Source organism: Lemur catta, chromosome 7, assembly GCF_020740605.2.
Source record: "Lemur catta isolate mLemCat1 chromosome 7, mLemCat1.pri, whole genome shotgun sequence".
Taxonomy (NCBI): domain Eukaryota; kingdom Metazoa; phylum Chordata; class Mammalia; order Primates; family Lemuridae; genus Lemur; species Lemur catta.
Window position 1 is genome coordinate 75,749,468 of NC_059134.1, and position 15,036 is coordinate 75,764,503.

General features: G+C 35.7%; 1 protein-coding gene across 4 annotated transcripts in view; it reads left to right on the top strand.

Moving 5' to 3' along the window:
* Positions 1–4,406: 4,406 nt before the first annotated feature.
* The window catches only part of GAS2 (growth arrest specific 2), a 122,879-nt gene continuing 112,249 nt past the window's right edge, over positions 4,407–15,036 (top strand). For 2 of the 4 annotated variants that reach the window (XM_045557691.1, XM_045557690.1), the window contains exons 1-2: positions 6,097–6,153; positions 12,331–12,495. In XM_045557691.1, coding sequence (XP_045413647.1) covers positions 12,351–12,495 — 145 coding nt within the window. In that variant the 5' untranslated portion in view covers positions 6,097–6,153; positions 12,331–12,350. Of the gene's footprint in view, positions 4,696–5,913; positions 6,154–12,330; positions 12,496–15,036 lie in introns of those variants that run through there. The other 2 variants (XM_045557689.1, XM_045557688.1) reach the window with 2 other exon arrangements.

Here is a 15,036-nt window from a genome sequence, read left to right on the forward strand (position 1 = left end):
GAAGAAATGGCAAAGTGCTCAGAGCCCTAGACATAGAGACCTAAGTGGTATTTCTGCCAGAGAGATAAAGAGAACCACAGAGAAGGTGACAAGTTGTCCCTAGAACAACTCGGATTTCTTCTGAGGGAGAAAGCAAAAGGTAAAGTAAAAGGAAAGTAAAAAGATCATTCCCATTAGTATGAGCAAAGGCATGGAGTGTGAGAGTGTAAGATGCTTGGGATGTTGTGACAATACATCATGCCAAGTCTACAAATGACAACATATACAGTATATACAATATATCTGCTTCATGCTTACAATGAAACCATCTGTTCATTGAGACCCTACCTCAATTTTTGTTGATTTCCCCCTGAGTTAAGTTTCCTTACAGTCAGATTTTTTCAAACTGTGGGTTATGAAACAAATTTAGCAATTCTCCAACAGCATTTTTTAAAAAATTGAATAGCATAGAAGAGGTTAGAATAATGTCAAAAAGAAAAATACCAGAGTGCAATAAATTAGTAAGGTAATTACTGTTTTGTGAAATATGTTTAGTTATGTGTGTCTAAGTGTGCTTCTATTTGTTCCATAACGTATTTCTTATTGTGGGTCACAATCAAAAACATTTGAAAGCCACTGCAGTAGTAATATTTTCTAATACTTTTCATTGCACTCATGTTATATTGGTTATGATTAAACCTTGAGTCCAAATGAACCTTGGTTTTTAATGAAGTGACAAGTGACACAGACTGACCTCATTTATAAGCCTGGCACACAGGCAAGCATCTGTTTTAGTGAACTCCAGTTATATTTTACCAGATGAAATGCTTCTAGGCTGGGAATGAAACCATCATTTGTAACATTATTTTAACATTATTATTTCTATTCTGAGTTCCAAACTACTAAATTAGAGATAATATATAAAAATATAACCAATTAGTAGTAAGCTTCATAAGATACCAGTTTCTTTTATAATAAACACTCATTCATTCAATAATTATTTATTGAGTGCCTATTATATACCTGATGATATTCTATGTATTGGAGATACAGGATGGAAAAGACAGGCAAAGTTATTAAAATAAAACTATTTTAAATTGAATATTTATATTAAATTTGATCTTCTTGTAATAGGAATGACAGATTTTTTAAAAAAGATTTAGAAGCAGACCACAAAAATACAGGACTAAAAGGAAAATAAGGAAAAATTTTTTAAAAACCCAACTCCAATTTAGACAAGGACATCACACGACAGAATATATTGCATAGGGTATTTAAAACTGGATGAGAAAAATAGTATATTTCATAAAATGATTTTAATCTATTCCTTATGGAAAAATTAGAAAGCATATGTTCATATATAACATACATTTTGCAAAAGTATGAGTCTTGCACAGTAGTGAATGAATATCTACACTACTGTTGTGTTTTACTTATAAAGTTTAAAGTTCTCCACTGAGAATAAAGCAATGGATTTTTAAAATTGCATATCAAGTGGAGAGTAAACCTTGAATTTTTCATAAGAAATTTCTTTCATTTAATTTATTCTGTGTAGTTTTATATATGAATGGTGGTGAAAAGTAATAGCATTTATTGTTTACAATTTCAGAAAACAGTCTGTGTTTATTCCTAACACTATTTGTAATTACCATGCTAGGATTTATAAAATTCATTCTTTGTCTTATGACATTTAAAAAACCATGTTTTAATATTTATCAGTTGAGGGCCTATACCATGGACTAAGATATAGGTAGTGAAAGATAAACATATTTTACCTCACTGATGAAGTATTTCAATAAAATGTCAAAAAAATTTTCTAAGTTATTAGATTGCTTCATATATTTTTTCAGGCTCATTGCATGTTTTCCTATTGCTTTCTATGTCGTTATTCTTATTTGCCTCCAAGGCTGTTGCTTGCCATCTTTAACTGCCCCTTTGAACTGTTTAAGAACATAAGAATTTCTTGGTCACCTTTGGAAGTTTATTTTACTTCCTTTTAACCCAGTGTCTATTTCCATGTTGTTTAAATTTTTTTCAAAGTATCATCTAATATCAATCAACTATTGAAGGCTTGCTTCACTTTTCTGAATAAGTGAGTACCGTATATAAAATTTGCGTTTGGGAGAAGGAGAGAGAAAGGGTGGGTAACCTATAGATGAGGAAAAATATTTTATTGCTCATTTTTAAACTTTAAAAATGTATTATTTGATAAATGGGACAATTCATGTTCAAGACCATGTTGAAGGTTTAAAATACACACAGTAACCCAGAAACTTTCAATATTAAAGTCCTGTAACTGTGATAAAAAGAAAAAACTAAATTGTTTTCTTTAAATCTGGTTTGACTTTTCTTTTTTATGGTGTCAATTTTCAAGTTTCAAATGTCTTAGACATTTCTCATCTTATTAAGTGAAGCATTTGCTTCCTTTACCTTCACGTCAGATAAGCTACTGTTGAGTCAGTTGGACTATGGTTTCCTAATGTGAACACTTTGGGTTGAGACAAAACCAAGGTAAGAAAATTCTTGGACAAAAGATTAGCTTTAACAAATGTATCACTGAGAGATTGGAATACATATATAGAAATATTGAATTTGAAAAACACAAGATATAAATCCAGTGGGAATTATTACAAATGCTATGAAAATTAAAATAAAAACATTATTTATGCCTCTTCAGAAATCTTTTGTATTACTTACTTCTCTTTTGTCACCAAAAAAATATTCAGCACAACTCTTAGATGTTAAAGGGAGAAAAAGCATATTCTATATTTATCTTACTATTTTTTCTTTTGGCTTTTTCTTAAAGGAAAGAGGATCTGATATAATGCAGAATTTAAGACTAAAAATAGCTGGAAGAAATAAGCACTGAGAGGGAGTAATTCTGCGTAATGATTATGCTTTTCAAATGCTTTTGTAAGCCTCCTTATTTTCCCAACCTGGATTTAGGATTTTCCTGAATCAACAAAAACATTGCCTTACATTTTGCTTTTCATAACACCAATATTGAACAATGTGACAAGAATATTTACAACTGGGGAGCAATAGGATATAAAATTTTCAAAGTCCAAGGTTCTAAATTTTCTGAACTCATTATATATCCTGAGAATGTTTAAATTAACATTTATTGGCTGATGTTTTGATCATAAAAAATTTTCAAGGACCTTTGACATTTTACTTAAATTGTATAGGTTCAGACACTCAAAATACTTTGCTGAGGCTGTAGGAATACTCGGACCTAGTAAAGTTTTGAGAAATTTTATTATTCAGATTAATTTACTCAAATTCATCAGTAACCACTTCTGTATGCTTCATTGTTATTTATGTATATTCAATAATGCTGTTTCTTTTTAAAATGAGGAATGGCTCTTTTTCCTTTCTTTTGGGAAGCTAAGGAGGAATATGTAGCTACCAGCTGCAACACCAAATTGAACTAAAATAAAAAGCTGGTGTAGTTCAATGCCACCGAACTTTTCAATTTGTTTTCTCTTCTTCTGCATTATTTGTAATGCCACTACAAACGAATAACTGATGCCATTTCTGGATGTTTTAGAGAAAATAACGACTTCCAGATGAAAGCAATAATAAATGAAAATGCATTTTTTCCAATTACATTTAAAAATATCTGCATCCCTATGCTATTGTGGATCTACAGGTAGTTTTTATGGAAGGGGGGCTAGGTAACTCATCATTTTAAAAATGGTACCCAAGAAAGGATCAGAATATCTGTGCCACTGCCATCATAAACATTGGCAAATATCCATGAAACTGATGAACATGAGAACAAAACAAAGCAAAAAGTAAAATACTTTTCATTTACCCTCCATTGGAAATGGTAACTTGAGGCAATTAGGACACAGCAAGAGGCCACTGTATATTGGAGGTGAAGCAGACACGTGAACATCTGTCTACTTCATGGAAGACTTTTCATGTCAGAATACATGTACTAATAAACAACAGTTGGAGAAAATTGTCTCTGACATTCAACATCACTGAGGCTGAGAGAAGGAAGGGTGGAATTGTATTTCCTTTTGCAAAGCAGAAACAGCCTGGAGTGTAACCTCTTCTAAAATCTGACATTTAAAGAGAATTGTAAGACATCAAAATGTTCAATTTGGAAGGAAGAGTGGCCGAAGTTACTGGAAAGCTCATGCCTGTCTGCAAAATCACTGGCCAGAAACGCAGACATTTTCCAACACCCAATTTTAATATTGTGCTAAAGCCATTGACTCTGTTAAAACCCTGAAGTTAAATATGATCCCCTCCCCACCCCCATCCTTTCTCTCTTAGGTTAGTGTTTGGGGGAACGAGGAGGGGGCTGGAACTTGGCCCCAACCTCGGAACTGCTGCCAAGGGTTTTGTAATACAATCTCTCCCGGTTTGAAGGGTAAATCAGTGTCAATTGCGTTTGCTGTCCACCAGAAAAAGTAAGCCTTTTACTTCCGCTCGGTCTATGTGGACTGATGAAATGTAGGAAATCTGTTTCTGGCAGGGAGAAAAAATCGTTTTCCCAAACAGCACCAAGAGGAGCCATCAGAGAAGTATGAAGAGGGGCAGTGCGGCTGTAGCTGCTACCGCTGCCGCCAGGCCGGTGGGGTGCGGGGAGCCGCGGCTGCAGGACCTGCGCCTGGAGGGGCTTGGCCCGGAGAAGCTGCAGGAGCCCAGCTCCGAGCCCAGGCGCCTCTGAGAACAGCCAGTAGCCCAGCTCTGGACGCGGGGGTGAGCAAGGCGGGCTGGCCCCGCTCCGCGCAAACGCCACCGCAGCGTGCGCGCTCTGCAGCTGGGGACTGCCGGAGCCCCTGCCTCTCCGTTGTTGCACGGAGGTGGGGGGGTGGCGGGGGAGGGGGAAGGTCATTAAAAATAACCTCAGGGACGAGGTGGAGAAGGTCGAAGAGCTGCGGACAGTTGGAGAGACTCTGGCGCTAAGAGTGGGTAGTCACTGCAGTGGGTGACTTTCTGATTCCCTGGAAACAACCATGTGTTCCTCGTCCCTATTGTGGAACAGCCCAAATGACCGCAGCACGTAAGCCCGCCGGGGCGGCTCAGCCAACCAGGGACAGAGTGAGGACTTCTAATTAGCACATGGATTATAAATGCACACATATGCGTTCGTGCACAAGGGTGTCTGTGATGCATGCTCAGCATTGTCTGTTATGGGGGCGGGGAGAGGCAGAAAGGCGATGGTCTTAATGGACCGATCCTGAATGTTTTCCTTGAGACAATGAGACCAGAACGCTAGGAAAAAGCAGCGCACGTGTGATTTGGGGTGATACTCACTGTTTTGGGTTGATGAGTTTGACAGAGTTGAGTTTTATGTGAATAAACAAACGCTAGCTAGCCTGTGTATCAAGACTCTTTGGGAAGATTTTGCATAGTATTGTTCTTTTTGTCCAGTCCAGAGATGAAACTAGAATCTGAACTTGTTTGGGGAGCAAAGGAGCCGATTTTGCTTTGGAGGTATGAGTTATCCTGGCGAAATCAAATTCTATCAGCTCAGTATGGAAAATTGCCTTAAGTTAGCTCAGACATATGAAGTTTCTATTGTCTTAAATGGAAGGGGAGCAAAAAAATAGCCCAAGAGCTAACAGATTGTTTTCTAAATTCCAATATAGTTATAGTTGGGGGAGGGTTATTCAATTCTTTCCCCCTTAACCTTTTTGAAATCAGTCTTTACCCTCTCCACCTTCTTCATTCTCTCACCTGTTTCATCTTTACCTTCTTACAGTTAAGAGTTTGCAAAACTTCACTCTTAAATGTATCCCCCCCTCCTCAAAAAAGATAGATCAATTGTGTATGGGAGATCTTATGCTGAGGGAGTAAGATCTGCATGTGCAGAGGAACACCCATGGGGCATCCTAGTGTTAAAATAAAGGCTCAGACAGGTTGGATGTACCAGTCAGGCAGAGGAAATCCACCTTTCCTTTTCACCTGTCCCCTGAGATTCACAGAGTCAAAGCAGAGAACAAGCCCTTGTGCTTACTCATTGCTTCTTTCCCCCAACCTCTTAGCAGTGTGGGCACTGATTAACTACCTCTGGGATCTGATTTGCCCAGCCTGTTTTTGAAATTGATCAATGAGCTCCTTCGCGAGGAATGCTTCCCTCTAACTGCCCAGAAGGTGGTGGCTTTGGTGGTCCTCTCCAACATGGGCATCTGGGTTTTGACTGCCTAAGAGAAGGTAAGGGACAGGTGGATGAGGGACAGTGTGCCTTTGCAATGCACATTGGAGCTTTTGCACAGGGCTGCCTGAGTGGTCTCTTGCACAGTAAGATAGTTTGAATTTCAGCCTGTATGCTACCAAAGTTTGGGCTTATTTCTTTACTTTATTGCTGAACACCATCTTTTGGTGATGTGGACTGAACTTTACTGGGAAATAAATGCACATGGCAAAAATTATTTCACCTTGTGCTAAAGGTCATGTTATTGCCCCTAAGTTTTCTTGTATCTTATTAAGAAACCTTAGTTTAGTTTATACCTTAAACTTGCAGGTATGGTGAAATGTTGGGTGGTATATTAACCCTAATTATATTGTGTATTTAAAAATTTTGCTTCAAGACTGGAAGTCTGCATTGTTTTGTAGACTCTGGGAAACTTTGTGAAACTAAAGTTACCTTGGTTGAAAGCAAATGAGGAGGCTCTAACAATTTGTTTATGGGGAGACTTGTTTAAAACTGCAGGGGATGTTGTAATGTTGTTTTGGTATCTTTGTGTATTGATATTGAGGCCCAAAAGGGATCCAACTGTTTCTTTTAATTTCTTCTGAACAACTATCACGGTTTTTCACTCATTGTTTTTGTGACTAGAGAAATGAACTGGAGTGAAAATAGAAAATATCTTTTGTCAAAATGAGTGAGATGCTTGTCTTGACTAACAAACTTTGTGTCTGCGTTGTTTGACACCCTTAACACAACTGAATAGAGGTGAGGTCAATGCTGCAGATGAGAGCAAAGGTTACTTTTAGGGATGGGCCTCTTGACTATGGGTTGCATAATTTTCTGTATAAATGTTTTCAGAGTCAATTCACTTGAGATTTTACTAATTTCTTCCCATGAGAACATCATATATACAATCACATATATATTTCAACAGAATGTAGAACTATGCCATCTCTTAACTATATTATAGATGAGTAAAATAGAAATCTTTGTATTATATATATATATATATATATATAAACAAAATCATGTCATGAATTAAGGATTACCTAATCAACTTATATGAAATTTTGATGTAAGTACCTTAGTCTAATTGATTCATAACTATCAGATGGTTTTCCAGTCAAACTATGTCCCAAGCTTATCTGGTAGGGTTTTAAAACCTGTGCTAAATTGTTTGGAGGGATGGTTTAGTAGGATAAAGAAAAGAAAGAAAACTTGAAAAAGAATCCCTAACATGAACATAAAAAAGAATCAGTTCCCACTTAGTCTTAGTTTTTCTGGTCATGATTTGAGAGGGATTTTTTTGTTGTATTCATACCATGATTCCATTAAAAACAAATTATCATGGGACTGTGGGATAAGAAAGAGATGCCTAGAAGAGAGTTAGCATTACCCCAAGCTGTGGACTAAGAGAGAAGTGTAGGACACTTTTAATTACTCTGACTAAATAGTTTTGTTACTTTGGGCAAAATATCTTCTCAGGCTACCAGCCCCTTATTAATGATGATGAATTTGACAAGATAGATCTTCTAAGAAACTTAGATCTTCTAAGTTTTTTGAGTTTAAAGATTTTATTATGTAATTAGATAAACTAGCATTATTTTGCTTTATGTAAGTTGCTCCACTGAGCCAGAGGTGGAGGTCCCATTACAAGACCTGAAATCGCCTTTCTGATTAAATTATGGACTTTATTTTCTGAATAGACCCTTAGATTAAGATTTTGCATTCATGAAATTGGTTGAAAATACCTTTTTGTAGAGATATTATTGGTTAGCCAAAATGGATAACAAAGGGGTAAAGAACTCACAATGAAGAAAGAAAGAGCCTTCTAGAACCATCCTTGTTGGTTTAGTCTTTGAGTTCAGCTTGAAAGATGGCATTTTCTCTTTCCAGATTTTGAAATGGTGCTTGGTTTGGGGCATTGTTTGTTTTTAATTTTAAAAGAAAGTATTATTAACTTGCAAACTTTGTATTGTTTGACATCCTTAACACAACTGAATAGAGGTGAGGTCAATGCTGCAGATGAAAGCAAAGATTACCTTTAGGAATGGGCCTCTTGACTGTGGGTTGATTAGGACTCATTGTTTTGCATGGCCACAGTTGACTCTGTGTGTGTGTGTGTGTGTGTGTGTGTGTGTGTGTGTCTGTAGATGAGGGAGGTGGTAGTGATAGCCTTTCATGTTTATTCTGAGAGGTACAGCATTTCCATATGTTAATAGCTTATGATCTTTAACTGGTTAATCAGAATCTTGGAGGCAGCATCCCTCTCAATATTAAGAAAATTTTGAATTTTCCATTATTTATGGTATTATATCATTACTACTTTTATCTGTTTGCACTACTCCCCCTTGTCCTTTGTCTTTTCTTAAGGATATAGAGTTCTATATAATCTTCCTATTTTGTCATAGGATTGCTTTTCTTTTTAAGATAAGTCCATGGAAGTTTAGTTTGGCATATTGCTGATGATGATTTAGATGTCACTAATATAAAATATATGCCAAGCACTGGCATAAATATTTAATCCTCACAATTATCTTTAAGGTGTTAGCCTCCATTGTACATAGTGAAGAACTCAAGTACAAAGAGAAAAGTCATATGACTAGAATCGACTAGCTCCTTAATGTCTAGGTAGTGGAGACATCATATGAACCTGGACTTCTAATTCCAATTCCAACATTCTATCCATTAGTGAGGCTTTTTAGTGGAATCTCATAGCAGATAGTAGTGATATATGTTTACCATTTTATTCTTATTTTTCTTTCTAATTTATTTTCTATGTAATATTGCCATTCTTTTTCTCTAACATGTCAGCAAAGTCTAGAGATAAGCCAGAGGTCATCTTGGTCATAATTAAAGCACACCTCTAGGTGGCATGGAAGAATACTTTTTCTTGAGAGTCAAAACTATGATGTCTTCAGCTGGAATTCTGAAACAACAAACTAGACAGTCTTTAAACATGTGATATTTTACTTATGGAGTCATTAATGTTTTTCTTCTTCCCCTGGGCTAGTTCAAGTCTCATCGTATTCATAATTGTTATTCCAGAATCACTTCTACTGTGGAAAGAAAGAAAAAAAAATACACACACAGTCTTTGAAGGATTTTGTATTAAGTTTCTGCATGTTTTTCCCTTTAAATGTTATTTTTCTGAATTCCAAGCACTGAGGGTTGAGTTATCCACTTTTAGTTATCCACCCAGAAAGCTTGAAGGAGCCATGGATGCATTGCAGTCTTTGTGCCTCTTTCCAAAGTGATTGACTTTAATATTTACCAAAATTATCAAGGTTTTTAAATATTTATATTATTTAACTTTTATTGGAAACACCTTTCAGTGTTTAGAAATATTACAATAACATGTTTTTCTTTCTCCCTAACCTGATTTTTTTCTTCAAGTCTAGTGGATCATTAATCATTTCATGTCCCATCTTTAAAAGCTATCCCTGACATCTCTTGTGATTTTGAAAATTTTTGAATGAATTTAAAAAACTAAAAGTGATATTTTTTGATATAGTTTGTTGTTTATAATGCAATTCAACTCATCCAGATCAATTAAACATTTGGCAAAAATTCTAAGAAGGGTACAATTCTGTAGTAGTCTTTTCTTCTGGATAATATAAATTTATTCGACCCTTATTCACCACAATTTCTTCATTTCAATTGGAAACTACTTTACCATGAGGTAAATTCTCCATGCTCCAAATTTTGATCCTGCTAGCTGGAGCCATTTCCATGTTCATGTTCATGTCTCAGCCAAATCTAAATCCAAGACCTCCAGGTAGTGACTTTCAGCTAAACCATGGAGTCATGCTCAGTTTGGTGGTGATTTGAAATATGAAAAAAGGATTAGGAGAAATTGGATTGACAATCCTAATTCTATTCAGAAGGGACTTCAACAGAAGAATCCCAATCTATAACAGTGACTTTAGGTTTCTACAAGTGTGTCATATGTTCAGTTTCTACAGCTTGTTGATTACTCACTAAGCCTTCTTTCTGTCACTTTTGCCTCCTGAGAAAATATAACTCTCTTCTTGCTTTTTCTCATCACTAAAATTTTGATTATGTACAAAGTAGCAAAATAAATTTGGTTAATTATTCTTATTGTTTTTACTTAATGATCATCTGTAAATATTAGAAGATGGTTCAAATTACATTTCTGGCAATACACAGGACAGACTACATGAGAAATAAATGTGCCACTGTCAAGGAAAAGAAAAACTTCACTGTTTAGTGGAAGTATTGAGGGGAAGGATTGTGTCCCTCTGGCTCATTGAAATTGTTACATGCCATTAGGCTTACTGTAAACTATCCCTTGATGAATTCTTTGCTGGACAATGAGCTTAAGAATCTGAGGTGTCTTCTTGCTTTTTATAGAGCAAATAGGACTCTGATGCTTAAATGGAAGTTGCAGAGCACATAATAGGGTGTAGGTAAAGTTACTGAACTACCACATCTCACTTTCAGGAAAGTAGTGGGAGAGATTGTGTCTTGAGAAGAAAGGAATTTTAGAGGTAACCCTTTCAAGATTTCAATTAGTTATTTAAATGTATGAATCATGTTGTTAAACATTATGACTTTATTATTTAAATGTTTGTTTCTGAGCCGAGCTGACCTGTAGGAGTCCTAACTAGCTACAGGGAGATGTTTTGTTTCCTAGGACTTGATATCTTTTTAGAAGAACTGGGGCAAAACAGTGTTTTAGGTTTTTGGTGTTTAATCACATGGTTTGGAGAAAACTTTAAGACTTAGATAAATAATGTTATTATTAACTGTGAAAGAGTAAACAGTGATGATGTTCCAATTCCTATACTGACAGTTTAGTAACCTATGACAAGGTGTGTTGAAAGCAGTTTACCTTTGCACTGGTTGACTAGAGAGATACATGGAAAATGTTTTCAAACAAAATATATGGTAATTTTTTTTCAAAAAATTACTCGAGAGAGTAATTGCATTAGAAATGAAATTGTGCTCTTAAATTGTATATTTATGATGCCTTTTGGGTGTTTACTCACACTCCCAGTGGTCTTTTCTAATAATACAGCAAAATATTTGGGAGATGGTCACGTTTTGCACTTTTCTAAACATCAGGTTTTTTTTTTTTTTCAAAGAAAATAACTTATGCTAAGTGAACTAGACTTTGAGATTAACTGGAAAGGAATACCATACAAAGTTTCAAAGAATAAAACCCAAAAGAGAATATATAACTTATATTGGTAATTTTAAAATGCCATAAATATTAAAATAATGAAATACCATAAATATTGAAATATTACATATAGATATACAATATTTAAACACTTCTACTCTAAAGATGATTGCAAATAAAACCAAGTATGTAAAACAGATTAAAATGGAAAGATAACAAAGCAAGAAAGAGGGGGCAGTAGAGGACAAATAAACACCTCTGGCAGTATTTGTTAGAATTGTGGTACAACTCTTGGGTTATCAATATAGAGTCTTGATTATTCTATTTTGTAAAAACGTGCCATTATGGAGAGAGTAGTAATATTGGAGTGTGAAGACCCAAGTTCAAGCCTAGTTCTGCCGTCATCTAACTATATGATTTTGGTGAAGTCACTCATCCTCTCTGGGTTTTGTTTTGTTTGACTGTAAGAGAGAAATGTAGGTAGTGACTCTTTGAATGCACCTCCTCCCCTGTCCCCCACCCAATTTTCTAAATTGTGAGTCCAGGGGTTCTTGGCCCTCTCCAAAGAACCATATGCTTAATCTTTTAGGCAATAGTCTTAAGAGTAATGACACGTGTTTATAATAAGTTGTGTAATACTGTCATTGCTAGTGGTCAGTCCTAAAATCCTGTGGAAATCTATGATTTCAAAAATTAACCCAAACAATGGAAGTTAACAACCTGGGAGTTAACAAACTCTATAACTTTTTATTGTGTTAGAATAAGTGAAATTTCTTGCTTTAGAAGCTGGCTCTTTCCAATGTCACACAAGCTCAGAACTTATTGTTTGATTTTCTGTTTGACCTTTGATTGCTGCTGTTTCCTACCAAGTGGTTGGCCAAAAGTGAGAGGGCCGGTACAGATAAAGCAAATAGTGTTTCATGGGGTTTAATCATTAATAAACTGACCTGTCATCAAAAAACCCACGGCTCTGGTTCATTACTGTGCCATAATGGCAAAATTTTAACAAGAGAAGTCTGTATAAAAAGCAATTGTTCTTTTGTTTCCAAAATAGGTATTACAAGTGGATAAATAATGTGCACTGCTCTGAGCCCAAAGGTACGCAGTGGACCTGGCCTCTCTGATATGCATCAGTATAGCCAATGGCTGGCCAGCAGACATGAAGCTAATTTGCTCCCAATGAAAGAAGATCTGGCCTTGTGGTTAACCAATCTCTTAGGTAAGGTTATAAGATCTTGTTTTGTAAGAAAAGATAACAGTTTTTGTTTTATTTTTCCTCCTGTAGTGTCCTTCACCTAAGCATGTGATAGCACCTTGGAAAGAAAGACTTTTCATTATTTGGATATTACATCTGGGAAACCTGAAGCATGTGGAAAATTTAAATGAATTTCCCAAAGTCTCTCACATTAACTGTGCTTAGTAATTCCAATATCATGTGTTGAAATGTGGAAATATGTGGTCAAATTGTTTATTTCATCTATATGCTGGTCTGACTTATTTTTGGCTTTCCTTTCATGCAACTGTCCAATTTGACCTATCCTTTTGACATTGTACACAGGCCACAGTCCCTGTAAAATCTGGCTTCTAAAACTGGATTTCTTTGCCCTACTTTTATAGCACACCTTCTAAAACTGCTGAATACCTATACTCAGGAACAAAAAACGTCTATCTTTTGTCCAAGTGAACTGACTAGAGTCATCCAACCTTGAACTAAAATTTTTCTCTTCAATTTGCTTTTGTTTTTAAGCTCTAGTCTAACAGTAGTGTTGTTGAGAAAAATGCTACCTCATCCTCAAACTGCCTCCTTTTTTATTTCTATTGTGCTGACATATGCACAGGATAAAATTTCAACCATGTGCAAAATAAAATCATACATTTACAGGATATGTATAGCCACACTGTTTCCACTAATAGTTTTTTTTTTTATGGAGAATAAAGTTGATTTAAGACCTGAGGAAAGGACCCAAATAGAGTTTATAAGATGTGAGATTTGAATATTGAGCAAACATAGAATTTGTATCGTGCTTTATCATTTGCAGAAGGGATTTCACCAATGCAATTTGATTATTTAAAGAATCTGTCAAGGAAGGCTTGTTATCCTCACTTTCTAGCTGATAAAACTGAAAAGCTTAGTGAGACACTCCTTGCTCATCAGAAATTTTAGCAAGGTTTGGCAAGGTTTTAACACATTTTAGCAGCCCTTTTCTTGCTCTCCATGGCTCTGAAGTTTTGCATGGCTTTTGTATTTATTTATCTTTTAGTCTTTATTCTAGGGTGTCTTTATCCTATGTTTCTTTTTTCTTCACTGTGTACACAATTTTGGCAGCTGGTTGTAGTCTAACCAAGGCTACCAAATATGAGTGTGCAAGTTGTGCCCTTCACAAGGGTGCTCAGCCAAGGGGTACTGAGGTCAGAAATAAGATACTCCCCAGCAAGACCCTTCACACCATTATGGAACTGTAACCACCAGAAGGAAGGGTCTACCACCTTTTGGTAATTCATCCATGCAAAGGAAGATCTTTTGTCTCTATTAGATAAAGAGAGTTATTTTTTAGCCTAATCAGATGGGTTTCTTCTCTTTTGTCTTCTTGGAGTTCACTAACAATTGTTATATTAGTAACTTAGTAACTTCGAACTGTCTGTTTTTAGATATGGGCAATCACAACTATGCAGTATAGAATAGAAGTAAAGAACACAGGCTCTGGAAACAGCCTGTGTCTGAACCCCAGCTCTTCCACTTGTTAGCAATGTGACCTCTGGCAAGTTACTTAATGTCTCTGGCCTCATTTTATTCATCTATACATTGATAATAATAGTAGTATCTACCTAGTAGGGTTGCTTTGGGAGTAAATGATTAAAATATGTATAGTACTTAAAATAGTGTCTGGCATATAGTAAATACTGTATAGGTTATTATTCCATTTATGTATTTCAGTGAAACTGTTATTTTGATTTTGTGCATAAGTTCATTCACTTATCCAGCAAGTATTTGAGTGTGCAGCAGCGTAACGTATTGGTTAAAAATGGATGCTGGAATAAGAATGCTCCAATTGTAATGTCTTTTATATCACTTATGTGATATTGGGAAAATGTCTTATTGTACTTATTGCCTCAGTTTTATAATCTGTAAAATAAGTACAGTAAAAAACCAAGCTTATAGGATTGTTGGAGATTTAAATGAGATCATCATTTTTAGAACAAGGTCTGACATGTAGTAATCAGCAGTAAATAATAGCTATTATGATTATTGTGTTCCAGACACAATCTGCTAGGCACTGATGATCAAGAATAGTCATAGTCCTTATTCTTACAAAGCTATGAGTAGATTAGCAAAGAAGCACATTAAATAAGTAATTGCATATGTACTCCATTAGTTGGACTTCTTATAAACATTAAAAGATAGATTGCAATTAGAATGCATATCAAGGAGTTATGGGTAGGGCAAGGGATCAGAGGGCTTGGGGACATCCTCTTTAAAAGAACTCATATTGAAACTAAGAACTAAAGAATGGTAGCTAGCCTAACAAAGTATGGGATAAGAAACTCTGGGGGAGGGAAGGGCATGTGCTAAGATAGGAAGGAGTTTGGTACATTGGAAGAACTGAAAAAAGGCTAGTGTTAGCATAGAAAGAGGGAGAGAATTTCATGAGACTTGTTGGGGTAGATCTTACACTGTTTTGAAGACCATATTAAAGAGCTTATAATTTACAGTATGGTCAATGAAAAACTATTGAAATGTTCCAGCCATGGGAAGAGTTTG